The following is a 25,846-nucleotide window of genomic DNA, read 5'->3' on the forward strand; positions in this document are numbered from 1 at the left end:
AAAAATTGTAATGCATATGTAATAATTATGTGAATATAAGCAACGCAAGAGCATCCAGTCTTTGGAGCACTTCTGGATGATGATTCCCCAGAGCTCCCCAGCACTGATAAAATAGAGACTACTGCTTAAAAGTATAATTGACCCTGCTGTTACTTCTCCGTTTCATCCAAGTCTGGCAAGGGACCACCAGGGCTCAAGCACTCCCTGTGATGGCTCCCACCACCACACCAGCAGCACAGCCACAGGAACCCTGCATTAGCATGCAGCCATGCCGCCTGGCCTGCCCTGCTGCCCTCCGGCTGGCCTTGCCAAGGAGCCACCAGCGATGTGGCTGGATGTGCGGCTGCCAGCTGGGCACATGCAAGTTCTGCACCTGCCACTGCAGCATGGTTCACCTCAATCACAGAATCACAGAATGTCGGGGACTGGAAAGGACCTCAAAAGATCATCTAGTCCAATCCCCCTGCCAGAGCAGGAACACCTAGATGAGGTTACACAGGAATGCGTCCAGGTGGGTTTTGAATGTCTCCAGAGAAGGAGACTTCACAACCTCCCTGGGCAGCCTGTTCCAGTGCTCTGCCACCCTCACTGAGAAGAAGTTTCTTCTCATATTTAAGCAGAACCTCCTGTGTTGCAGTTTGAACCCATTGCCCCTTGTCCTATCATTGGTTGTCACCGAGAACAACCTGGCTCCATTCTCATGACACTCACCCTTTATATAAACATTAATGGGGTCACCTCTCAGTCTCCTCTAAGCTGAAGAGACCCAGCTCCCACAGCCTTTCCTCAAAAAGGAGATGCTCCACTCCCTTGATCATCTTTGCTGCCCTGTGCTGGACTCTCTCCAGCAGTTCCCTGTCCTTCTTGAACTGAGGGGCCCACAACTGGACACAATATTCCAGATGCAGTCCCACCAGGGCAGAATAGAGGGGAAAGAGGACCTCTCCGGACCTACTAACCACCCCCCTTCTAATACACCCCAGGATGCCATTGGCCTTCCTGGCCACAAGGGCACAGTGCTGGCTCATTGTCATCCTGCTGTCCACCAGGACCCCCAGGTCCCTTTCCTGTGCGCTACTCTCTGTCATTCCCCCAACCTATACTGGAACCTGGGGTTGTTCCTGCCCAGATGCAAGACTCTACCCTTGCCCTTGTATTTCATCACATTTTTCCCCGCCCAACTCCTTGCCCCTGCGCGTCTCCTTCAGCGGCGGGCGGGAAGGGGTAGGCAGCTCCCGGCCGCACTGTCACCACACAGCACGGCGACTCAGCGGCCGCACAGGAGCCCGCCCCACACACATCACGTCCTGCCGCCGCACAGCTTCTGGACTGCACACCCATAGGCACGCCCCAGGAAGCGGAATTCCGTCGAGGCGGCGGTTCCGGCGGCGGTGTTGCTGCCGTACGGGCTGCAGCGGGGAGGTGAGGTGAGGTGAGGTGAAGCGTGGTAGGTGCCGCCACCGCCCCGTCCGGCCCCTCTGGCCTGCTCCTCGGCGGGGCCTTCCCCCTCGCCTCCGCCATGCACCCCGTTTTCCAGAGCAGTCGGCGCGACTTCACGTTCGGCCCGTGGAAGCTGAGCGCCGCTCGGACGCACATCATGAAGTCGGCGCAGGCCGAGAGGTGGGGCGGGTGGGGGACACGGGACGGGACGGTGCCTCCGCGGCTCGCTGCCCCTCCCCGGGGCGCGCCCGGCCTGGGGAGCGGGAGGAGCCTCCGCGGGGCTGGGGCCTCGCCGCCTGACAGCGAGGGGTTTGGGGCGCTTCGTTTCTCTGCGTAGGAAATAAATAACGTTCCCTGGGCAGGGGAGACGCTGTTTAGTCCAGTATTTCGGGGTTTTGTTCCTTTTCGTGAGTGTAAACTTGTTTCTTGGGCTTGAGAAACTGTGATGATTTGGGTTACAAATGGTTCCCAGAATTTTGTTTTTAATGAGTGCTGAAGATTTTGGAGATCTGGGCCTGTGTGAACTGAAGCCCGCGTTTCTCAATTGCTTTTTAATGGTGATTAACGTTCCTTTAAATGTGGTCTGCAGTCTCTTATAAGTTATTTAATGGTGATAGCTGTCTTAAGATAGAGGATTTCATTAAAAATTCATTATTTTCTCTTTCCTGCTGTCAAACAGTCAAAGGAAATGCTCTTGTGTGAGCATCAAGTACTTAAGTCAGATTTGCTCACGTAGAACTGAACAGTTCAGCTATTTAGTGCCACATTTGACCTTGATGGTAGTTGAATTTGACAGATACTTCTTGATTTCGGTTTCTGGAATACGTACCTGGAAATCTTGTTAGTCTTGTTAAATGCATCTTCATTCATGTTGCTTTTAACTTTTCTGATGGTGTTTGATAGTCCCATGTCTCAAAATGTTTTATTACTGTAAACATTAAAATTCTCAATGTAACAGCGTTATACTGATTTTTTTTTTTGAAAACTGCATATCACAGAACTAGTAAAACCTGTGTTCCTTCCTATATCTTTATTCTACATTCCATGCATAAATAATCTTCTCAAACTGCTTCTTAGTAATGGTCCTTTAGTTTTTGCAGTTACAGGTAAGAAAACTTGAATCCTGTGATTTAATAATTTTCCTGTAATGAGGATTCACCATCTAGCTAAGCTGTACCTGTGTCCTGCAGGGGAAGGAGGGCTATTTAATTAGAGTATCCTGTTTTTAGTACATGGTTGTGAAGACTTATTTTGTAGTATGCTACCTCTTAAAAATGAAGATCTTTATTATTATTCTTCATCAGGAGAATGTTAACTCTCTTTGTTATCTGTAAACAAGAGAGTCTTGAACCGCCAGACTAGAAGCCAAATTGCCTGTTGTACTCATCTTCTGATCTATTCAGTTTATTTAATTGTAGCTATTTTAAAATAACTTGTCATCTCTGTAATTTTTAGAAATCATATTTATCTGTTTAGATGTTTTTGAGTGACAGAGTTTTTCAGAATGTGTTGAAAAAGGCTGAAAAGTAGTTGCATGAACAACAACACAAGCTTGAAAAAACAGAGAGGATTTTACAGGGTGGGGAAGAAAAACACAGAATCAGCTGTTTTCCTGCACCTAGCATGAGATCCCCAAAACAATTCCTTCACTTCAAATTTTTCAAGAGCTATCCAGTTGCAGTGCTTTTAGTCAGCTTCCTTTTATAATGTATTTCTCTTGGCATTTTGCCTTTTTTATTGCTTGGTGAACATCATTAGTATCTGTAGGAGTTTTATTTCTGATAAACATATATCACAAAAAATCTCTTGGCAACCTCTGTGGAAAGGTGAAGGATTAAATATGCCATAACCAATAACTCTTTTATTGAAGTCGGTCTTTGCAGGTCAAGTGGCCTAGGCTTGTAGGCTTCTAAATTTGGAGGTACAGACCACTGTGTAGTGAATTTTAACTTGCTGACAAGTGCTCGTTCCTAAAACTTCTTTTTGGACACCTGCCAACGTAGTTCATGGACCACCCAGAGATTTGCCACAACAGGTTGAAAGCTGCTACTTTGTGCTTATCAGATTTTTTTTTTTATTTCTCACGTATGAGACTTTTGTGTGAGCCTGATGGAGAAGCAATGTTTCAACAACAGTTTCATCATGGAAAAGTCACTTTGGATCAATGACTCTGCAATTCACGTCAAATGATTAAACTGGGAAGACAACTAAGTTTTACAGAAGACATTGATGATGTGTCTTTTAAGTTACCATTGTCTAAAGAATACTCATTCCAAAACAAGGACTGCTTTCACTGAACTGTAGCTGAGTGATCTGTCCTCATGGGATTTTTATTTTTCTGTGCAGATTAGCTGATGAATTACACATGCCTTCTCTACCAGAGATGATGTTTGGAGACAATATCCTAAGAATACAACATGATCGTGGTTTTGGAATTGAGTTCAATGCAACAGATGCTTTAAAATGTGTCAATAACTGTCAAGGTATGATCAAAGTGGCTTGTGCAGAGGAGTGGCAAGAGAGCAGGTACAGTATTTTATTACCAGTGGGCAAGTACTGGTGTTGTATGTGAAACTCTCATAAAGTAGTTAAAAGAACAGACTGAACTCTTGAAGACCATGTTGTATTTGGTTTACTGTAGATACAGTTGTGATCACAGACATCACTTAGCTCTTCTTTGCCATGATCATTCAGTATGTTAAATGGGTCAACTGTATTTTTCAATTGTGTCTTTGCTTTCTTAAAATAAACTACAAGTTTAAGATGGCTTAATGCCATTTCTGTTTATTCAAAATCACAGAGCCTTGAGCATTGCAGCATTGTATCTTGTGGCAGTTCAAAGTGCAAAACACTACACGTGTTCAAAATCTTAGCCTTAGGAATATAGCAGAACAATTACCTTGCATGATAACTAATTGTACTGCTTAGTATTTACGAAATTAGTTGCAGGGCACCTAGAAATAAAGCACAGAGAGAAATCAAAGCTGTCATTAAAAACTAAGGCAAATAGCAGCATTCATAATTGTCATGTGTTGTCAGCAGATTGCATTCTGCCTACTTTAAAAAAATGGTCTTGAAATATAAATTTTTCAACAACATTGAACTGAGATCTTTATTTCAACTCATATGACTGAGATAGCGTTAGCACAGGGATTCTGGTAATGGTTTTCTAATCTATTATGGAAACGTTATGAAAGAAGCAATACTGTATGATTAAGTCTTGACATCGTCATTGCAGCACAGACAATGCTGCTGTTTTTCTTCTTGAAGACTGTGGGAATCGTAATACATAATCTTATGTGAAGCTGTCATTTTTTAAGAATTACTACAAAGCATTCTGTTCTCTCACTTCTTGAGGAGTGAGACTGAGCACACTAAGGAAGTCGTGAAGCCATATGATTGGACTTACACAACAGACTACAAAGGAACACTGCTGGGAGATACTGCAACGTTAAAGGTAACTGTTTTCTTGTTAAATGCTGACCGCATATTGTTTCAGTCAAACACACTTTTTTTTAAGCTGTCAATTATCTTTCAATAGGCTTCTGTAAAATCTTTCATGCTTCACAGTTTCTGACTTCAGAGTATAGTTTGGGCTTTTCATGTCTCTTAGCATGTTATCCAAATCAAATAATGGCTTGTTTTAATAACTGTTTGGGATTTTTTAAAAGCATTTTAGGATTATTTAAAGTGGTGCCATTGTGTCCCTTAGCAAGGACTTACTCAGAGAGTAAAGCACATGGGAATCTTCAGCGCTTGCTGGATGGCCCTCCAGAGCCCTGAGCTCCTTACACATGACAGAACTATCAGCTATGTAGTTCTCTAGTACCTTTACTCTCTGTTGCTTGCCTGTTTGCATAAGCAGATGTGTAGATCTGCCTGCTGTCAATGACTTTATGTTTTTCTGCAATAGTAACTCCCCATATTTAAACTGATAGGCCCTCTCTTGTCTTTGTTTACTTTAAAATAAGACTGAAGTTTCCAGCTTCTGTTTAGTGTTTATACTAAGCAGCTAATCTGTATTAATTCAATAGGATCACATTAGTTATAGATAGTTGAGTTATACCAGAATTAAATGTGCAGCATAGAAAGAAATGATGTCTTGTTTGCTTGTAGTCTTTAGGCAGTGGAAAAGTATGAGTGTATACGGAGACCTTGAAATGGAAAACATAGAGGTACTTGATTTCTATGGAAGGGCTTTGTTGGAATCCTGTGCAGGGTTTGTAGTTGGCTAGAGATGCTAAGTGGATGGAATACTACTTAGAACCCAGCACTTCTCATTTGTATGTTAAGGCATCTTTGAATGTTTTCAAAACCAGAAAGCAAACAGAATTGTTTGCAGATGAAACGCTACTGAGCCTGTACCCAGAGGGAAGCTTATTCAGAATTTTCCACTCTTGGTTTTTGCTTTGATCCATTTCCTCTTGGAAATTTTGGTTTTAATTTTAACTTTCCCTCTTAGAATTTTGGGATATTTTAAGCTTAGTGCCCTAAAAGCTTTTTCCTTTATAAAACTAGCAATTGCAGGATTTAAAAAATCTGGACAAATGTATATAGTGTGGCAACAAACTAATATGGTAACTGTTCTTCATCTTTTTCTTCAGGTTGTTCCTACAACAGAACACATAAATACAGAGAAATTGAAAGCCAGGGAACAAATAATGTTTTTTGAAGAAGTGCTTCTATTTGAAGATGAACTTCATGATCATGGAGTATCAAGTTTGAGTGTAAAAATAGTGAGTACTGAGAGGTGTATAGATGACACTTGGTGACTCAGTTGGCTAATGTGTGCAAAATGCAGTCACTTCTTGCATGTTGTTCCTTCTCGGATTCAAAGTTTACAATGCGGAGTTCTTTATCACCACTTTTAGAAATATAATCTTACTGGAAACTATGTTATCTTGAAATCTTTCTGTCAGTTGCTTCAGGTAACAATCTCGTCCCTCTTTCTGCATCCTGCCTAAGAGTCTTTCAAGAGACTGACTGCCCTTCTGTCCAGTGATAGCTGTAGGATACCAACAGCCCAAATTTTGACTTTACTACTTGAAATTCATCATACTGTCTTTTGTTGTGAATATCTGATGTAGATAAGTGCATACTTAAAGTAAAACTGTCATATACTGAATGGAACATCTTTATTTTTGCAGAGAGTTATGCCTTCCAGCTTCTTTGTGCTGTTGAGGTTTTTCTTGCGAGTTGACGGGGTACTTATCAGGATGAATGATACAAGGCTTCATCATGAGGTAGTTTCTTATTCACCATCAGGAATATTTTACAGATGCTCCCTTGCTGTGTTTCTTTCAGAGAAGACCTGCTGATATTCCTGTAATTTAATACTAGTGTTTGGGGGCATAGAGGTTAATTGAAGTGATGAAGTTTCAAGTGTATTTTATTATTGTTGTGATGCTGCAGTAGCAACCAACTGCTGGATGCCATGGGGCTAGGTATTGTATGAGTAGAGTTTGCTATCCCTCATGTGAAGTAATAATTTAAATGTATTTGGCAGAGAGATCAGAGAGGAAATACAAGAGGAAAAATAGGCAACACTAAATGGTGTGGTATTGTTCTTATCGTTGTCTCCCAGTAAATGTTTTTTGTCTTGTCTAATACATGAGCGCAAGTTTTAACTTGAAAGTAACTGTCCATACAACATTGAGTTCTACTATCTCATAAACAGTACAGAACGTAACAGTTGTGGTTTGCTTATTCTGTCTAGCTGTATTCATACTGATGTAGGAGTTTTAGCTGAGTAAAGATTAATGAGCATTTTCAGTCATAGATTTTTTTTGCATGCAGAAAGGTGACTTTTGCGAAAGACAACATTGCTAAACATTTTTCTCTGTCTTTGTAAATTTGAACATATGTTCTGCTCCCAAGTGAAAATCTGTGGTCATTCAAATTCAAAATCTTGCTAAATTCAATATATTTAAAATGCTAATTTTGCACTGATACTAGATGACAATTTTATAATTAATTTTTGCCATTTTTTTCCCATTAGGCGGACAAGACCTACATGTTGCGAGAATACACATCCAGAGAAAGCAAAATATCAAGTTTAAAGGTATTGCATTTTTTTAAATGTGTGTTTTTCTGACTGCTTTTTAATATTGTTTTATGGTTAGCATAGAAAATGCAGTGTCAGTAAGTCGTTCTTTCTTAGGTTTGGAATCAATAGAGAGGAAGAACCTTTCTGCCTATGCAGTATTTATTTTGGTGATTTCAGGGCAGATTTACATTTGTAAATGCTCAGATCCATTGATCACATGGCAAGATATGGGATTGAGTTACTTTTTCTACCTTTGAGTTAACAAGATTTGTTTGTTTGGTTTGAGTTTTTTTTGTAGAGCTGTTCAGCAACAACATCAGACAGTCCATGTCCCATGATACTAAATTTCAGGGCTGTTTGTATGCTTGCAAGTAGTATTAGGGGTTAAGATATGTTTGGTAATAGGCTCATTCATTTTTTTCCCCAAATATAATGAGTTTACTAGCCCACCTTAAAACTCTAGTAATGGCTCAGACTAATTCATGGCACATTTTGAGTTGCATCTGTTTATTCTTCATCCAACACCTGATCTTGGGTATTCTTGTTACTTTTCCTTCTCCCTTGTTTTTCCTTCACTTGTAAAAAGTGACTAATGTGTTATTAGCTTGTATTTTTGCAAAATATTTTTCTTTTTGAGGAAAGGAATACTGTATCATTTCTTAGCAATATGTGATCCCTATAAAGAGATATGAGCTTTTGGATAGTTTCATGGTTTTTGAAATATAAATCAGTGATCTAGGTTTTACTTCACCTCATGTTTAAAAGTTACCATCTATACTGTTAAATAATTTTTACTGCCTGTTGTTACAGAGGGGAAATGTGTACAGCTTTTCAGTTTCTTAGATTACCTTGCACAGGTAAAGCAAGAATGATCCCTGCTTCAGTTAGGTTTGAAATAATTGAAACAGCAGTAGGATTCCTCACATGTTAGGAGTAGACAGAATACCAGTTTCATTTGAGTAGCTTTGGATACACTTCTTAAAGAATGTTGTTAGAAAGTTTGAAGGCGGTTTGCTCAGTATAGGGTTTTTTTTTTTGTTTTTCATCAAATAGTCTTATATGTGGTGAAGTTAAGTTGTCTGCAGGAATCTCCAGAGAAAGATATTAACTTAATCAAACCACCTAATTCCTTCAAATATGAAATCAAGATCCAACGAGTATTACTCTTTCTTATAAATACCTGTGGTGGACTTCATAAAACTAAGGTACATGTTGAGGTATATCAACTATCAATAGCTAAATCTGAGCAACTCCAGTGAATTAATTGCAATGGCTAGACGACATTAAGCATCGGATCCCTTGTGGCCATCCTAGTCTCATATAGAACTAGACCCTCAAAAAGACTGTTGCATTCAAATGATAAACATATTTATTTAAAACATTGTGGCTGTTCGTTAATGGTCTCTGACTTTCTTGTGCTCTTGTAATTTCCTGCTTAAAAGCATTAAATACCTTTCCTTAGCCTATTGATACACACAAGGAGTAAAAGACTGTATGTACATTTGAAGTTATAAGGTAAATTTTAATAATCATACCTGACTTCAGGTGTTTAAATCAGGTAAATTATAGATCAGTGGTCTGTAGAAGTTATAGTTTGGAATACTTTTTTTTTTTTTTTTAATTCTCCCCCTCATTTCATTCACTTGTTTTATGTAAAAATTTTGCTTCTTAGCATGTTCCGCCTTCCCTGTTCACGGAACCTAATGAGATCTCTCAGTATCTACCCATAAAGGAGACAATCTGTGAAAAGCTAGAATTCCCAGAGAAGCTGGAGCCTAAACCAGAAGCATCACTGGAAACCACGTGTGTTAAGTCTAAATAAATGTGACTTTCTATGGACTTGAAGCAGACTGGAGATAATGTGATCCTGTAACCATTGCCATGGGGGGCGGTTTCACTACTAGTGGAATAAAGAATTTGGCTAATTTTTCTGTAGCCCTGAGAGAAAACATTTCAAGCAAGTTTTGCTAATGGTGTTTTTTGTTTGTTTTCTGTTTAACCTGTATCTGGAGTTAATGATAGACTGGTGTTGAGTTACGGTTTTCAGCGGCATTGGAGAAAAACACAGTTAAGAGTCTGGGTTCTGTTTAGTTCACTGCTTAACTAGGAGTGTTGTCTGGATCCTCCACCACAAACACTTCTATGAAGATTTTGCTGTTGCTGCTTCAGATACTAATAGACTACTGGAATTGTAAAATTGGCATGATTTTATTTTTATTGAGAAATCATACAGAGTAAAAAAATTTTAAAAAAATATTTTCTTCTGCATACATTTTGAGCTGTCCGTTCTAAACTACACAATTTACCTGGCTTCCCCTACTGTGAGCTGATAACTAAGTCAGTTACTTTTTGGAGTCTCTGATCCTGACTTTAATTTAAGAATACTCTTTTCATCTGAGGATAAGTTTAGGGTGGAAAAAATACATTTGCTTGACACTACATAAAGGCAAAATTACTTTATTTGTGAGACATTCACTCCAGAACAGAAGAAAAGCTGTCTGTTGAGATACACACTGATAAGTCTCTTCACAAATACTGTTTTAATCTGAGGTCAGCCAGATTTCTCTAGGCAGTTCTGGAGACTGTTGCTTGGGGTCTGTATGCTGCTACAGCCACGTGCTGTGTTTATTGGAAACACATTGTACCGTGTTGACCTTCTGTTGGACATATCAGATGGTGCCTGTGTATGATGGTTATGCTGCCCTGAGAGTCAAATTGCTAAATTGCAGAGTGGCTTATGGCTGGGCAAGAAAGTGGTGTTTAGTCTCTAATCTCTAAAGGATGCTGATATTTGCAGTTTCACAAACAAGATCCTGTATAGCCTTAAAAGGATGCTAACATGTATTCCAGATATGTAATCTGGGTTTATTTTCTAAATTCTTTTAAGTTCTGATATTAATAGAAGTGTGATCACAGGTACAGTCATGGTTTTAACTCAACGCTTAGTAGATTAAACTTCAAATATTTGTATTGCTTTTGGAAATCCTAAATTACGTTAGTGTTTTGGCCTAAGAATGGGGAGCTAGGTTTACTGCTCACACTCATTGAAGTGCAAGAAGCAAATGACTAGCAAAAAGCAGGTCTTGTGGTTTAAGGTGATGGCAGGTAAGAATGTGTACACGTTCTGATGTCTTGGAGTTTTTTGTTTAAAAAAAATATTCATATTCTACACTGCATGGCTTAATAGAAACAACTCACCCTAAAATGTGGTGTTTAACCAGGTCTTTTGAGAAATGGTTTTCATTTAAAGATGACCTTGAGGTTTTTAGAAGTCTGCTGCCATCTAAGTGACTGTTTTCGTAATAAAAACAAAAAACACACTTTCTTTCACTTTTATTTGTGGCAGCCTCATCTAACAAATTGATCATAAGGCCAAAAGGCAGGAACTAACTGCAGTTCTCCCTGTGTCAGTGATTTACTCAAACCACAGGGAAGTGACTTCTCTGCACTTCAGTTCCCTGTATGTAGAAATGAGAGTTAATACGTGCCCACCTCACTCAGTGTTTGTGAGGATTATTGTCTAAAAAGGTATTGATTTTATTTTTTTTTTTCCTGGCTACACCTTCAGCCTTACCTTTGGAATCCTATGATCCATAGGATAAAATGGGTGAAGAAAACTGAAATTAAAGTCTCTGACCCAAGTCATTGTCAGCTGGACAGGACCTGGGTGAGTGAATTTATGGCTAATTTGAAATAGAGGTGAGGTCCTCTATATTGTCCATTGGAGTCCTAAATTCTGTTGCCTTTTTTTCATCTTTCTGCATTTGTTTACTAAAGATTTTAGTGTCAGGATGAAAAAGGGGCTGCAAATTAATGCAGCATGGAAGTGATCAAAGTTTGTTTGGTAGTAGAATATCATTTAGGTCCACTCCACTGATAGAGGGATGCAGAGAGAGTGAAAAGGAAGGGAACAACAATGGGAGTGAAGGGAGATTTTGCTGGTGGAAGTAAATCATGGCACTTATTTTACTCTAAGCATATATTATTTTACATGCCTTAAAGGCTTACAAAAACACACTTCAAAGCTGGTAGGGACTGAGAGGAGAGCTAATGTAGTTCTAGCATGAAGGGAACTATATCTGAATTTGTTAATTAAAATTGTGATTTGGGTTTGGTCAGTGATGGTAACATTAAGCTCCATTGGGCTAAAGTATAGTGAGGGGGAAACCCACAGCATTGACACTTAGCGTTGAAACGGGTGTTCTGCATGTTTAGCTTATACTGTGTATTTTATCTTGTCCATCATACATAGCACTTTGTGACCTGGTGATACAGTTGTCTTGAATGGACTTGAATCCTGAACATATAGATATGTAATATCCATCTTATTTTCAGTGCTGTGCATTTAAGTGGAACACGTTAGGGGAATCACAAGATGATGTGTAAGAAGTTACAGTTACTACAAAGTAAAACTTCGGAGCACTTCGTGCCTCTCTTGTACCACGGATTATCAAGAAGCAGCAGTATAAACTGGGGTGCCACAAGCTCTCCAGTACAATTTTTTCACACAGAAGTACCACTTTGGATACATAATTTATAGGTGGAGGGAGTGGGGTGATTCTCCAGCTCTTTTGTGGCAAGGTTAACATGTGGCAGTTTATATTCCTTCTTGTATGTCATTAAATAAAGTGTACCAAACATTTTATAGTTCTGTTTTTATCTGAGCAAAATAAACTGAAGTAACTATTCATAACGATGAATTTTGTGTGCTAGTAAAATGTTGCATCCATGTGCCTTTGCCTGTCATCAGAACACCCCAGCTAGGTATAAAAATAAGGTGAGACTTTTTCAGAACTGGGGAAGAGCCACAGTGGCAGGAGCAAAATGGAATCTATATTATTATTTCTGTAAGCTTCAATGTGGCCAGATAATGGCTTCAAAAGTGGTGGGAGGAGATGGGTTACAACTAGAGAAGTGAAATTGGCAGAGGGCATGGACTCTGTTTTCTGAAGGCTGGAAAATATTAATGCTAGGACAGTTTAGGTGTGAGCTATCATAGGCTTGGAGGAGTAAGTGCCTGGCTCTTAGGGAAAGTGGGGTGTTTGCTGTCTTGTAAAAAAAACCCTGAACAACCCAAATGTATAAATTACTTTGAAGATAATCCCTCTGCCACACGGACCTGGGAATCTGCGCCAGGCTAGTCTTTGCTAATCTCACAGCTTTTGAAGCTTTACCGTACTGAAGTTCGTGCACCTGTCCCAGTCGAACTGTCCCAGGACGGCTGGAATGTCCGGGACCAGCTACACCCCGTCCAAGACCTTTCTCCCCTCACCATCTCTCCCCCGATCCCCCGTGCCGGCGGGGCTGCGGCTCAGAGCGCAGGGCTCACCGCCACGACAGGGCACCCCCCGGGACACCTCCAGCGCCCCCCCACACTTCCCCGGGGGGACTCACCGGCAGCTCGTAGAATCCAGGAAGCGGGTGGTTTCCTTCCTCTCACTGCCGGAGGTCCCCCTGGCGGACTACATCCCCCAGCAGCGCCCGCCGGCCTTCATATACCTGCCGAGCGCAGGTAGTCCGCGGCGGCGCAGTGCATGCCGGGGCTCGTAGTCCCTGAGGAGGGGAAGGGCAGTCCGGCCGTGCGTGGGGTAGAAGGGCGCGGGCCGGGCCGGGCCGGGCCGGGCGGCATGGACAAGCTCAAGCGGGTGCTGAGCGGCCGCGACGCGGAGGAGCCGAGTGGCCTGTCCGAGGTAACGCTCCGCGCCGCTCCACCTGCCGCCCTTGCAGGGGGTGAGGGGGCTGCGCGCTGGGGTCCAGACGGCGGTTGGCGAGCGGCGGTTGGTGGGAGCGCAGCGGTGGGGGGAAGGAGGGAGGCGGGCCGCCCCTCAGAGCTGCCGCGGCCCCTCGCCGCTGAGCAGTCTGCGGCGGGACCGGCCTGCGCCGCCTCAGCTCGTCCGTGGGCCTCCGGCTCCCCGGGGCGGAGCCGGCCGGGGGCTGTTGGGGAGGGCGGTTTGTCTGGACCCGGTCTCAGGAGCTTCTGCTTGTGCGTTAAGTCCCCCCGTGCTGTGCCCCGCAGGCAGCCGCTGCCGGGGAAAGAGGCCCTGGCTGCTGCTTTTGTGGGAGGGGAGGACTCTGTCTCCTGAGGGAGCCCCGGCCGGCCGGCCACAGATGGGCGAGTTGCAGCAAGACCGAAAATAAAGCGGGGGAACGTGAACGTGCCGGTACACTTGCTTCGTGTGGGCAGGAAAAAAAACAAGCAAACAAAATCAAACAAAAACCCCCCCACTCAAACAACCAACCCACCGCCTGTTTGTTTGGGCAGTTGTCGAAATAGCGAAAGTGAAAACGTGGGCGGTGCCGGAACCCCCGTCCCGCACGTCCTGCGGGCGGCTGGAGGGGGGCTGGAAAACCGGGGCTCCCCCCGACGTAGGGCACAGTTCAGCATCTTATGTGCTTGACAAGTGGCAGGATCTGCTAGCAGATAATAACTTGCACTCTTATTTTTCTCCTCGTTTCTAGGTTATTGATGCAACATCATTAGGTTGGGGGACCAGAGTGAAAGGCTTCATTGCTTGTTTTGCAATAGGATGCCTGTGCTCGCTCTTGGTAAGGGCTTTTTGCCAGATCCTGTCGATATTTGAGTGTCAGGAGCTCCAGTAATTACAACCTTGCTGTGTGCTTTTGCTTGATTTTTTTTGAGTCTCTGGGAAGATATCTGACTTAGTTCTGGTTAGATACAATGCACTAACTCTTAGCAAGAATGCCAGTAAATGCCATTTACTTACGTGTATGTGTGATTCTTCAGATTTGGTTTAATTTTTCCGAAGACTTCTTTTGCTTTGTGACATTTCTTGAATATCTTTCTTTTGCAATTTAAAACAAATATTATTTTTTCACCTTTCTAAATGTTCCTTTTTAGGGTAGTTGCTTCCTATGGGTACCAAAGAAGGGGCTGACGCTCTTCGCAGTGTTTTATACACTGGGGAATATTGCATCTATTGGGAGGTAACAATCTTTTTGTATTACTTCCCTAATAAAGATGAGAAACTAAAGCAGAATGAAGGGTGGAGGTGCATAAGTGGTAGAAACTGTTGAATTTGTGTGAGAAGATTTGTTTATGTAGATCGTCTCTTGTTGCTGAATTTTAAAGAACAGCATTTCTCCAGTAGTGCCCTGAAATGGTAAAGAAAATTTTTGTTTATTGCTATTAGCAATGCATTCAAGGTAAAAGTCACTCATCAGTAAAGAAGAATGAAACTCTTGCTTTGTGCATTGAGGTTTTTTGATTTTGTTGAGAAAAATTATTCTTTGCCATTTTGCATTTGGTAATGTTCTGTCTGTGTTGGTGAATGTATTTGGGGCAGTCTGTCAGTCAGGGTAGGCTTGTCTGATGAGCATTTGTGGCTGCTGAGGTTACTGAAGCACAGCACCACTGACTTTGTGACAGACACAACCTTCTGTGATTGGAAGGAAACTTAACAGGATATTAGAAGGCACAACAAATGGAATTGGAAATAACATAGTAATGAGACAGAATAATATAGTATATGTAGCAGAAACATCAACTTTGATAAAACTTTCACCTTGTATAATTCAAGCAGTGTCAATCACCAGGGCTCTAAAAGAGGACTGCAGATCTGGTAAGGGATCAGAGGATGGATCCAGGCCTGAAAACAGCCCTTTATGTAGAGGAATTGAGTTGGATTACCTGGCAATCCATGCAGAACCTCTGGCTGGTGTTTTTGAAGAGCAGGTTAAAAAAGCATCTGTCAAGAAGGATCTAATTGACGCTGACCTTGACCTATGCTTCTAGCCTGATAGTTCTGCTCTGCCTATGTTAATTGTAGATGAACAATTATAGAATAAATACGTTGCACAAAAAAAGAGCAGGAATGGATTTTATCTCACTGTATGTCCTGTTTCTTTTGTTATGCAGCACTTATTGCTATAACAACAATGTATTGATGTCCTATATGGCAGCAAACAATTCAACAAAATAACTCCCTCGCTCAAGATGCTTACCAAGTTTTGCTTTTGCTTTTCTACCTTCTGTATTCATCTTGTTTTGTTTTTGACAGCACTCTTTTCCTTATGGGACCAGTGAAACAGTTGAAAAGGATGTTTGAGCCTACACGTTTGATTGCTACTATTGTTATGCTAGTAAGTATCAGAATAATCAGTTTTAACTCATGCTAACCTGTAAACAATTTCCGTTGTAAAGTCTTTTCATATACATTGATCTAACTATGTCTCAAGATGTTTGTGGGTAGGTTTTTTGTGATGTGTTTTTTGGGGTTTGTTTGTTTTAATTAAAACATGAAACATCCTGCATATCTGCTATAGTGGAAAAGTATGTGTAGCACCACAAAAACACCTTCGTGTTATGAAAGACTGATCTGAAGCCAGGTTATTATGCTAAATGAGCATTAAGGGTCTGTGGCTGATGTGGGTGAACCATGCACATTCTTTTTTAGAGTGCCTGAGGTCAAAACATCATATTTTCATGTTGCTTGAAAGATGAAAGATGGGAAATTAGTTTTTCAAAAGTTGTACTATGGAATTTGTTAGACTTTTGCATAATTTTGTCTTTTTATATTCTACCTGATTTGCTTTAAAGAGCTGTGTAGGTGTTTCTACCTTGATAATATCATCATTTCCTGATGAAGCAACTGAAGAATCTCTATGCCATGGTCATCTTGCATTGAAAATACAGAAATCATCCCAGTTGGCTGATATCTTCAGGTTTTAAAACTCATGTGACACAGTTAAATTGCAAATTCAGCATTCAACTGAAATCAGCCCTTGGAATTATCATCTTCAGAAGATGGAAATTCTGGCCAACCTTCTCTTGGTTGGAGTGTGTGTAAAATTGCTGCTAAGTTTCAGACTCTTTCTTATTTAAAATGCATGTGCTTTGTTGGCTCTTCAACTCTCATATTTTCTCTTGAAGAGTGTAAAATCTGGAAGGTGGTTTAACTTGCATGAAACTGCCTTCCCATTTTCACTGTGGATGTTTTCAGAGCATTCACTTGGCATCAGTGCTGCCTATTTTCTCTTTAAACATCCAGAGAGGTTGTGGGCAACTGATAGAGCTTGAGAAGTTGACTGTGGGTATGCTCACAGATCAGGAGCAGGCAATAAGCCTACTCTGTGGTGTGTTTGTTTCATATGCATTTAGGATGCCTGGAGTCAGGAGAATGCCTGGAATGTTGCTTACTGCAGTAAAGCCAGTTATTAGATGTATGCTGTATTATTTAGAACAATATGCAAATCACCACCTTAAAACTAATGGAAAAGCTACATTTAATGTCAACAGTTAGGGTTGGGGTGAAGTGTATGATTTCTTTGGCAATGCATGTGCTACTGTCTTGAATATGCAGTACTAAATCTCTTTTTTACTGAAGCAGAAGAATGCACATTATAATCTCTAGTAGCACAATGGTACATGTGTATCAAAAGGCTGAGTTAGATGTTGATGAAGGAAGATCAAGTAGCAGAATCTGTCACAGCTAACTGAACTGTGTGTCTTAAATCAAAAACGAAAACTTGAACTGAAAGGAGGCTCCTGCTAAAACTGAGGATTAAAATAGAAAATAGTCTAAAATTACCTACTATGCCCCAAGGTTTTAACTATGGTAAAGGCAGAGTGCAACTCTGAAAAAAGAAAAAGTACCAGTTTGAATGGCTGTGCTGGACTTTATGTTAAGGAGGAGAGCTGCTGAGCAATAGCTGAAAGGTCTTGAAAGTGTATTGTTTCTTTAACTGGTAAGAATACAGTAATGACATAACTTCAATCTCATGACAACCTTGAGAATCAACAGGAAATGTGACATGTACAGAAGCAGAAAGACTAGAGCTGTAACTGAAAAACACTTAGACAAAACGATGAAGTGTGGCGTATACCTACAACACCAAGAAGTGTGTGTATTGAAGCAGGAACATGCTGATGTTGCAAAAGAGCTGTGGGAACCTCCCGTTTGTTCCTTTGCAGCCATAGTACTATTTTCTGGAGATATTTGGCTAATATTTTCTCATTGCTTTAATTCACTTCAGAAATGTGATAGTGAGAGTGTTTTAAATAAGGGAAGCTCTTATGCAGAATTAGGCAAAACTATGATACAATCTGTTTCAGTCTCTGTGAAAGAACCCAGTACAGTGTTATCATGTCTATAAACTGGAGTTGTTTCTATGTTTAATAGCAATTGTTTGTTTCCTTCTAGTTGTGTCTCGCACTAACACTGTGTTCTGCTTTCTGGGTGAGTATTCGAGTCCTATATATGTATATATAACTGGATTATATTGTAAAAATAAAATCCTTACATTGTTGTCTCTCTGTGTGCTATGTTTACCCTGGCCCCTTCTCTCTTCCACCAGTGGCGTAAGCAAGGGCTCGCGCTCCTTTTCTGCATCTTACAGTTTTTTGCCTTGGCGTGGTAAGTGATTTCCTCCCCATGCACTCCATTTTTGCTTATATGTAATATCAGTAGCAGAATTGTGGGTGGATTTTGACCTTGCATGAGTTAGAGGGAAGGAGAATTTTTACATGACCATTCCTCTAGGTGCAAGACAATGCATGAATGAGGAGCTGACTTGTGTCCAGTTTTTGTTCTCTCACACCACTTCAGAGGCTTTGGAGACAGAGCCCAGGGCTCGTTTTCTGGGGAAAGTTCCTTTGAACATGTTTAATTTCTGTGAGCTTGAAGTAAGACTGCTTTTTTTTCTTTCCCTTTTAAATCGGTTTGTTGCGTACTGTCTGGTATTTCTCTTTTACACTCTCCTGAATTTGTCTTCTTAAAAGACCCTGATGTGCCAATCAAATTAAGTGTCAAATTAAGTTAACATATGCTCTGTGTAATGTCCCAGAAATAGTACAGAAACTTATACCAAACACCTAGCCAGTCCTCAAGACTAATCTTACCTGCCTGTAGGCATTGGAGCATGAAGAATTGGGTGCTGGAGAATTGTGTTTAAAACGCTTCTACAATATGCCCTCTGATTTTGCCAGAGTGTTTCACAACGTGGCTGGGCTAAGGTGACTTGCAAGGATATTTGTTTCTGTTGCTCACAGACTTAAAGCTTCATTTTGGTTGTGTATCCTGCAGTTACCTCTCTAGAGCATTAGAGGGGTTGTTCTTGTTTGTGACTAATAAAATCAGACATGAAGAATAACTTTAAAAATCTTTCTTCTTAGGTACAGCATTTCCTTCATACCATTTGCAAGGTAAGCTTCACCACTCTCTTACCTTTTGTTATCTTGAGGTTTAATGATACAGCAGGTTTATAGAAGCATTGTAGCATATGGCTTTAGAAGTTCTTCCATGGTGGTGTTTTAGGGGGAGGAAATACTTGTGGTTAAACCTGAAAATTAAACTAAGCATCTTCTCTAGTGGGAGAACACAAATGGAACAAAGTGAGAGGACTTCCTATAAGAGTATGTAAGTGTGCTGACCACATGCTGAACTTAAGGCTTGCCTCTGGAATGCCTTAATGTTCATTCAAAATGTTACTAGACACGTGTTGTCGTCTGTGTCCCTTTTTTCCTGTTCTCCTCTGTGAGCACTACTCTGTGTTTGAGCACACAGTTCTCTACGCTGCTCCAGCAGCCCCACTTATCCTCTTCCCACACCACCTCACTACAGGCTTACAGGCATCGTTTCCCCTGCAGCTGGGCAGGTGGAGGGTGAGCAGACCCCCTTGTCTCTAATGCATTCCTGTAGTCATGCAAATTACATAAGTGAAACTAATACGTGGTCAGTTGACCTTTAAAGTCCTCAGTGTCAATATGATAGCAGCATGGAATGAATCTCATCAAGCAGCATAACTGAGGTGAATCTGTTTTGGTTTTTTCTTTCTCTTGCCTGTAGGGATGCTGTGAAGAAATGTATTTCAGTCTGTCTGTCCTAACAGGAATACTGGATGCTTCACAAAGTTCTAGGAAGTATAGTGGAACTATGTTAGGATCACTCTGTATGGATTTTCCTACTTCTGTCTTCAACGTGTGCCTTTCAGCTTATCGTTAGAGGCTCCTTGTGTTAAATCCAGTGTATGCAATTTTGTAAGCAATGGTGTCTGTAGGACAAGGTGTTCGTGACCAAATTAACTTCGATCTGGCGGAAGAACTGGGCAGAGATCTGGAAATTGTAATGATAATTTGTAAGTAAAATAATGTATTTGTTTGGTTTGGCAAAATTAACAAAGTAATATATGAAGTCTGTAAAGTGGAGACCTTGACACTGATGGGACTATGCCAGTCTAGAGGATTTATTTTTCAAGAAAAAGAAATCAGTTGCCAACTGATTTCTTACTGAGAACTTGTGGGGCTTTTTGCTAATAGCCTTATGTCACTTAATCTTTGCACTGTTTGCCTTGGATAATGGAATAGTGGTATTCTTTCTTTTCCTGCCTCTCTTGCAAAATTTAGGTTTATGGGACTTCTTAAATATTTCTAAATGAAAAGACTGTTTTGTAATAAGTATGATATATTCCCATCTTTAATGAAGTATTTAATTTTCAGTTAGACTGATAGTGTTTCCCTAAAATACATGAAAGTGATGTTTTCATTTGTAAAAACTTGTTCCTGTAGGAAAATCATTTGCAATATAAGGTTAATAGAATTTTTCAGCTGCTGAGAACCTGAGTTCTTTGCCTTGCTTAGACCTAGTGGCAATACATACAAGGTTAGAAACAGAACGTTTTCGTGTGAACCGAGGTGCTTCTCCTTTCCCCCAGCTGTAGCGTAGGAGCAGTGCAAAGCTGAGGGTATGATGGGTAAGCAAAGAAAGAATTTATGTAGGTCCTTCCTCAAAGGACAAACTATGTTGATAAGGTAGAAGTGGCTATTGTTGAACCAGTTTGGGCTGGGGAGAAGACATTTTTTTTCTGAACTTGTACATAAGTTAAAACTCCAACTTTTTTTTTTTTTTTTTTACGTGGGATCAGTTATGTTTTTCGTAAAACTCTTGCATACACTAGTGAATTTCCACTTTGAGGAGAAAGTACATTTTTTCTATTGCCTGTCTTACCGAAGAATGCCTGTAACAATCTAGCTGCCAGCTCCAAACAAGTGCTGAACAGTCAGTATCCAAATTCCAAGGCCGCTCTACATTATCTTCTGCGCTAAGTATAATCATTACTCCCAAACCATTGCCATGGCCAGTTGTTTAATATCTGAGCACAGATTCCTGGTTCTGCTATGTGTGATACTGTTTAACTGGTTTCACCCTTCCTCTTACCAGACTGTCTTGCTGGAGTCAGTGTCTATGAAGATGATGATGATCTGATGTGCTTTAGTATGAACTGAAGCCCCTCTTCCTCATCTACCAAGAGTTTAGTCATTTAACTGCATTGTGTTTGCATGGCAATTGTATCCCTGACTTGTACCACAAAGATCTTAATGTAGGAAAAACCTAGACCTACTTGACATAAAGTGTAAGCCCACAGTGAAGCCAAATAATTCTAGGGCTTCCAGAAAGTTGCTAGAAACTGAGTTAATTCAAAAATCTTAAACTCAAGTGTCCTGATAATTTATAAAGCACAGTACCATTCTGCTGTCAGGATCCTCTTAAAAAAAAAAAAAATCCTCTTTTGAGGATGGTGTGAAAGGGACATTTTAACAGGCTTTCTGTGGATTCTAGCTGGCTAGAGTTCCTGTTACAAAGGTATTTGAATAGAAAATGCCACCTTGAAAACATGGCACTGATGTTGGGATGAATCAATTATACAGGGCGATGTTCAGTGCTATGTCCTGGTGCTTTTTCCCCCCCGAGGATTTGGAAGTTAGTATTGAAATAGCTAGGTTGACTATTACTTTTGCTGAAAGGAAGGATTAGTTAATGCCCAAGAGGGACTCGGAAGTGAAAAATACTGATACTTTTTGCTGACTGATCTAAGTACCTAAACTGCTGCGTGTCGTCTTTATGAGGGTGTAGGTTCAAAACCTAATTTGCATCTGTCGAAGGACCTGTGTTAGTCTTTTATTAGGACTTTGATAATGTTTACAGAATTCCTTTGTATAAGGGCAGTTGAAATCAAACTCTAATGCCTTTTACATTCCAATATTTCTTTAGTTTTAACATCTCTGGACATTCCTGGGAAATTCCATAAGTACAGCATATACATTTCTCCTTCCTCTTTCCAGGAAAGTAATGTTAACTCTGTTCATCATTCCAGGCTCATCAGCAGTCAACATAAGGGAGTTTGATTTCTGGGGTTCTTTTTATTAATAACTCGATTCATGAGGAGTAAAAGGTGTTTGCTTACTCCTTGATTATCTTGTACAGGATTGTGGTACCTTGACTCTAACAGTTCCTCTGGTAGAGCGCCATATTTGAGTATGCTGAATATTAGTTCTTCAACTTGCATACTAGCTAACTGGAACCTTTCAGCTGCTTGTGAGCACAACCACTTGGAATTATGAAATTTAGAAAACTACCGATAGATAGTGAATAAACTTTAATGGATTTCTGCCCCCCTCCTCCTTTTTAAAACTGTAATTCCAGCTCCACAGTCTTCTATTCACTAAGAGAGAAGAACAAATCTTAATTTGACTGCATAGCACATAAGGCTAAGCACTTGTGCCCATAAAGGAGGGGGAGCCCAAGGGGAGATGGCAAAGACAACGATTACCAGGGTGCCACTAGGGTTTGTGTTGCCCTTTGGTGTTGTGTTCTGTTCCTGTGAAGGTCAGACATTAGGAGAGACCAGCCATATTCTTGCCAATATGTGGAACATACTCAGGGATTATCACTTCATCTACAAGCAGTTTTGATTTAAAATAACTCTTCTGTATCAGAACAAAGGTCTTCAGTTTCTTACTTATAATTAGTGGTGTTCAGGCTATTGCCAAATTTAGCAGCAAAAGATTTTCCACTTCATTAAAATACATAGTCACGAAGTAAACTAGTATATAGATGTTCCTTTTTGAGCAGTTTCAATCTGAATTAGATTATACCATATTTTGCCATTAAAACTACATTGTGTTAAGTTTTGATATCATCAGCTTTGGTTATCTGCTTGGCAAGAAGCATGGTGGGCATTTCTGAAGCCCTCTCTAGCTTTCTGTCCTAATGTCCTCCACGGCAGGAATGTTTGTTGTGTGCGCTCTACTGCAAACAGACACATTTGTGTTTTAAATCACAAAGCTCCTTCCTTCCCAAAGTTCTTGCTGAGTTGCCTACAGCACTTAAGGCTGACTTTTCTAAAGAAACTTGTGTGATGTTGGATGCCCTTCTCAGTAGGATTTGATGTTCTACCAGGAAGTGCCCAGCCTCACTGTTGGTCAGCTTGCCTGTTCCCATTTTTTACTCTTTGCAGTACAGATAACAACCTTAACCAAGCAGCCTTAACATAAAGTTCTAGCATGAAGTGTGCATATGTGGGATCAGTTGACTTTACAGATAGAGTAGAAATGGAAATGGGGGGTGCTAGTCATCTATTCCCAAAGTGCTGACATGCTAAATATGAAACTGATTTTTTTTCATTACTTCAAAGTTTTGCTCTGTTTTACATGGTGAAGTCTATTGTCAATACTGGTACTATCCGAGATGGTTCTACAGTGATGATGTAACCAGTTTCATCTTTTTTAGTATCTACTGTAATAAGATTGTTCATGAGTTGTTAGAAGAAATTTCTGCACCAAGTTGGAATTCTTTAAAGAAATAATGTTTAAAAAAATTTTAAAAAAGTCTGTTAGGCTTTATGTATGAATACTTATTGTGCAAGCTGGGGGCTCAACTGTGGGCTGGCCTCCAGCAAGGTGCAGGTTGACAGGCCTGAATCAATCCTCAGTTGTGGGTCGACTGCAGTGGGCGTGTGGTGCATTGGAGGCTCATGCACTGCTGCGTAGGTGCCATCTGGCACTCGTGTTCTGGGAACTGCCTTGCAGAGCAGCGTGGGCACTGGAAGCTCATCCCCTTCTGCTGTGTGCTAAGAGATCAGAAGAGCCTCTGTTGAGTTTCTGGAAACAGTTCTTGCCTAGTGTTGGTACTTAATCATGTTAATGAAAGTAAGATCACTGTTGCTATTGCAGACTATCAAAACTGAGGAGGAGGGGGATGATGGTTAAACACACATTTGTCTTAAATACTGATGTTTACAGCCACAGCAAATACTAACCATGTAGGACAGAAAGCACACAAATGGTATATTTTCTTAAAACCACGTGCCTCACTGTTATTGTGACAACACTAATTTTTTTTAACTGCTGTGGAATTCTTTTGTAAAATAAAAACTAAATTCAGAATTTCTCCACAATGTTTTAGACTGTTACTGATTCTGTTTGCTGTTGTGCTTTTTCTATGTATTTACACTGATTTCTACTTTAAACAGCTTTCTTCCTAACTTACAACTTTCTCTGTAATTAAGTGAAATCTTTACTGACAAGTGCTGTATTTTTTTTCCTTCAATAAAGTTGTAATTGCATTAAACGAATTGCTCTTGTGGTTAATATGGAGTTTTTAATTATGCTGATGCTCCAGATGATGCTGGAATTGTGTGGGTTGGTTTGTTGTTTTGTTTGTGATGTGTGATTTTTTTGTTTGTTTGTTTTGTGATTGTCTCATCCTTTCTTCCTTTGCTGTGTACACAACAGGTACTGCTCAGGGGGGTTTCTGTGTCTCCACAGCTGTGCAGTTTCTTCACCCAGCATATGTCTAGCTGAACCAAATTCTTATTGGCATAGTTGCATGCACCTAGACAACTGGTTGGCACAACTTGAGTTTTTAAGCCGGGGATGATATTTTTATTATTACTTATTTACCTCAAGTGTCAACCTAGATGTGCCAACAAACTATTGGCTTAGTCCATGCTACAGAGTAAACAATTCCTGATGATATGCTGTCAGCAAAGACTAGAGCTCTTCTTTGTGAAATGAATAAACTCTGAATACTGCTGTGCGCTGGAAGTAAAAAGCCAAAGATTTATGCATGTGTGTTAAAATTAGAGGTGGTTATTTTTTTTAACTTTGAGAAAGCACGTCCATTTAAGTTTGTACCTAATATGCATCCAAACACTTGCTGTGGTTTTAACATTCCTTGGCAGCGTGTAGGGCTCTGCATTGGGGTGTTTGGAGTGCATTAAACTTTCTTCTGATGGACAAGACACACCACAGCAGTTATATTTTTTTGCAAGGGTGATGGTGAGACTTGTGTCCTGTGAGAGACTCTGTTTTCAGTTACTTTTTTCTTTTTTTTTTTCTTCCAAGCAAGTTCTGTCTCAAAGCTGAATAAACTGAAATTTCTCTCCTACAGGAAACTCCAAAGTTTTGTTTGAAATAGAAGAGACAGCCTGTCTTTCTGTAATATAAAAACCTAAGGGGGTTGTATTTTATATTTTTGAAAAGGTTAGAGCTTTCAAGGACTGTCAGGAAAGACTGATATATCTATTTCATATCAAGACAGCTATGAATCTGAGTCCTAAAAAGGCAATATATCCTTTCTATACTTAATTGCTTAGAAAGAGCTGGTTTGCTTGCCTAGTTCAGCCTCCTGCATAACAACAAAATTGTTGATCTTGGCCACATCATTTTCATGCTGAAGTCTTAATACCTGAATCTTTTTTTTTTTAAATAAATAAAATTAAGTCTTCATTTGAAATCTCTAAACAATGGAAGATCAGCTGCCCTAGCGAAAGTGTATTCTGTAGGTCAGTTTTCTCCTTCAAAATACTCTGACAGGGTTAATCAGTTGTGCTACAGCGTCTAGTCCCCTGAATCCCATTTAAAAGTACCAGGGCAGAATCATCAGCACCACAATCAGATTTGGTCATGACACTCTTGGAAGGGCGCTGTCCTCATAATGCCCGCTCCTTCTCCTTCCACAAGGGTCTGATTTGCAGGAAATGAAGTTTCCTGGATGCAAGAAGTTCAAAGTAGAGGGTTGAGATTTATTTCCTTCCCCTACTTGTACCTTTCCTATTGCGTTCAGTCTTGGTCGCAGGAGGAGTGGGGGCACGGGGTTGTGACTGCCCAGCCATGAGGAGCTGGAGGGGCCTAAAGGGAACAAAATCCTCCATTTTGTCATTTTTCTGAAGAAAGCTGCTGTTGAATTACAGATGGAATACTACATCCAAGCTGCCAATCTTTGGGATTGATGTTTTAAGTTAGCCTATTTGAAACCCTTTTAAGTTTTTCTTGGGTTCCCTTGTGGCATCCCTAAGAGAGGTTATTTCTGAGAGTTTCTGCTCTAAAGTCTGTTTGGAAGCAGGTATGGAGTAACACTAATGTAGTGAAAAAATGATATATTGCCAGTACTGGCTGGCCAACATGATTTCATTGCAGCTCTGAAGGGGCGTCACTTCCAAAAAGTGATGAACTGTGAAAACAAATTATTATACTCTTGTGTTTTCTAGCTGTGTGTAACAGGATGCACCAGGCTCACCACTTTGGAGAGAATCAAATGCTTCAACCAAGTTTTAACAAGCGTT

The 25,846-nt window shown here is 40.6% G+C and overlaps 2 protein-coding genes across 2 annotated transcripts; both read left to right on the forward strand.

Annotated features, from left to right (window-relative positions):
* Positions 1 to 1,346: 1,346 nt before the first annotated feature.
* TIPRL (TOR signaling pathway regulator) lies at positions 1,347 to 12,186 on the forward strand. The gene is made up of 7 exons (XM_065829299.2): positions 1,347 to 1,620; positions 3,787 to 3,966; positions 4,798 to 4,897; positions 6,045 to 6,176; positions 6,588 to 6,683; positions 7,439 to 7,501; positions 9,159 to 12,186. The coding sequence occupies exons 1-7, from the start codon at positions 1,520 to 1,522 to the stop codon at positions 9,306 to 9,308; spliced, it is 822 nt and encodes a 273-aa protein (XP_065685371.1). The 5' UTR covers positions 1,347 to 1,519; the 3' UTR covers positions 9,309 to 12,186.
* Positions 12,187 to 12,923: 737 nt separating this feature from the next.
* SFT2D2 (SFT2 domain containing 2) lies at positions 12,924 to 23,854 on the forward strand. Its single transcript, XM_065829297.2, has 8 exons — positions 12,924 to 13,176; positions 13,946 to 14,032; positions 14,346 to 14,431; positions 15,505 to 15,586; positions 17,647 to 17,682; positions 17,801 to 17,859; positions 18,618 to 18,647; positions 19,291 to 23,854. The coding sequence occupies exons 1-8, from the start codon at positions 13,021 to 13,023 to the stop codon at positions 19,328 to 19,330; spliced, it is 576 nt and encodes a 191-aa protein (XP_065685369.2). The 5' UTR covers positions 12,924 to 13,020; the 3' UTR covers positions 19,331 to 23,854.
* The last annotated feature ends 1,992 nt before the right edge of the window (positions 23,855 to 25,846 follow it).

This window comes from Patagioenas fasciata, chromosome 1 (genome assembly GCF_037038585.1).
Source record: "Patagioenas fasciata isolate bPatFas1 chromosome 1, bPatFas1.hap1, whole genome shotgun sequence".
NCBI lineage: Eukaryota > Metazoa > Chordata > Aves > Columbiformes > Columbidae > Patagioenas > Patagioenas fasciata.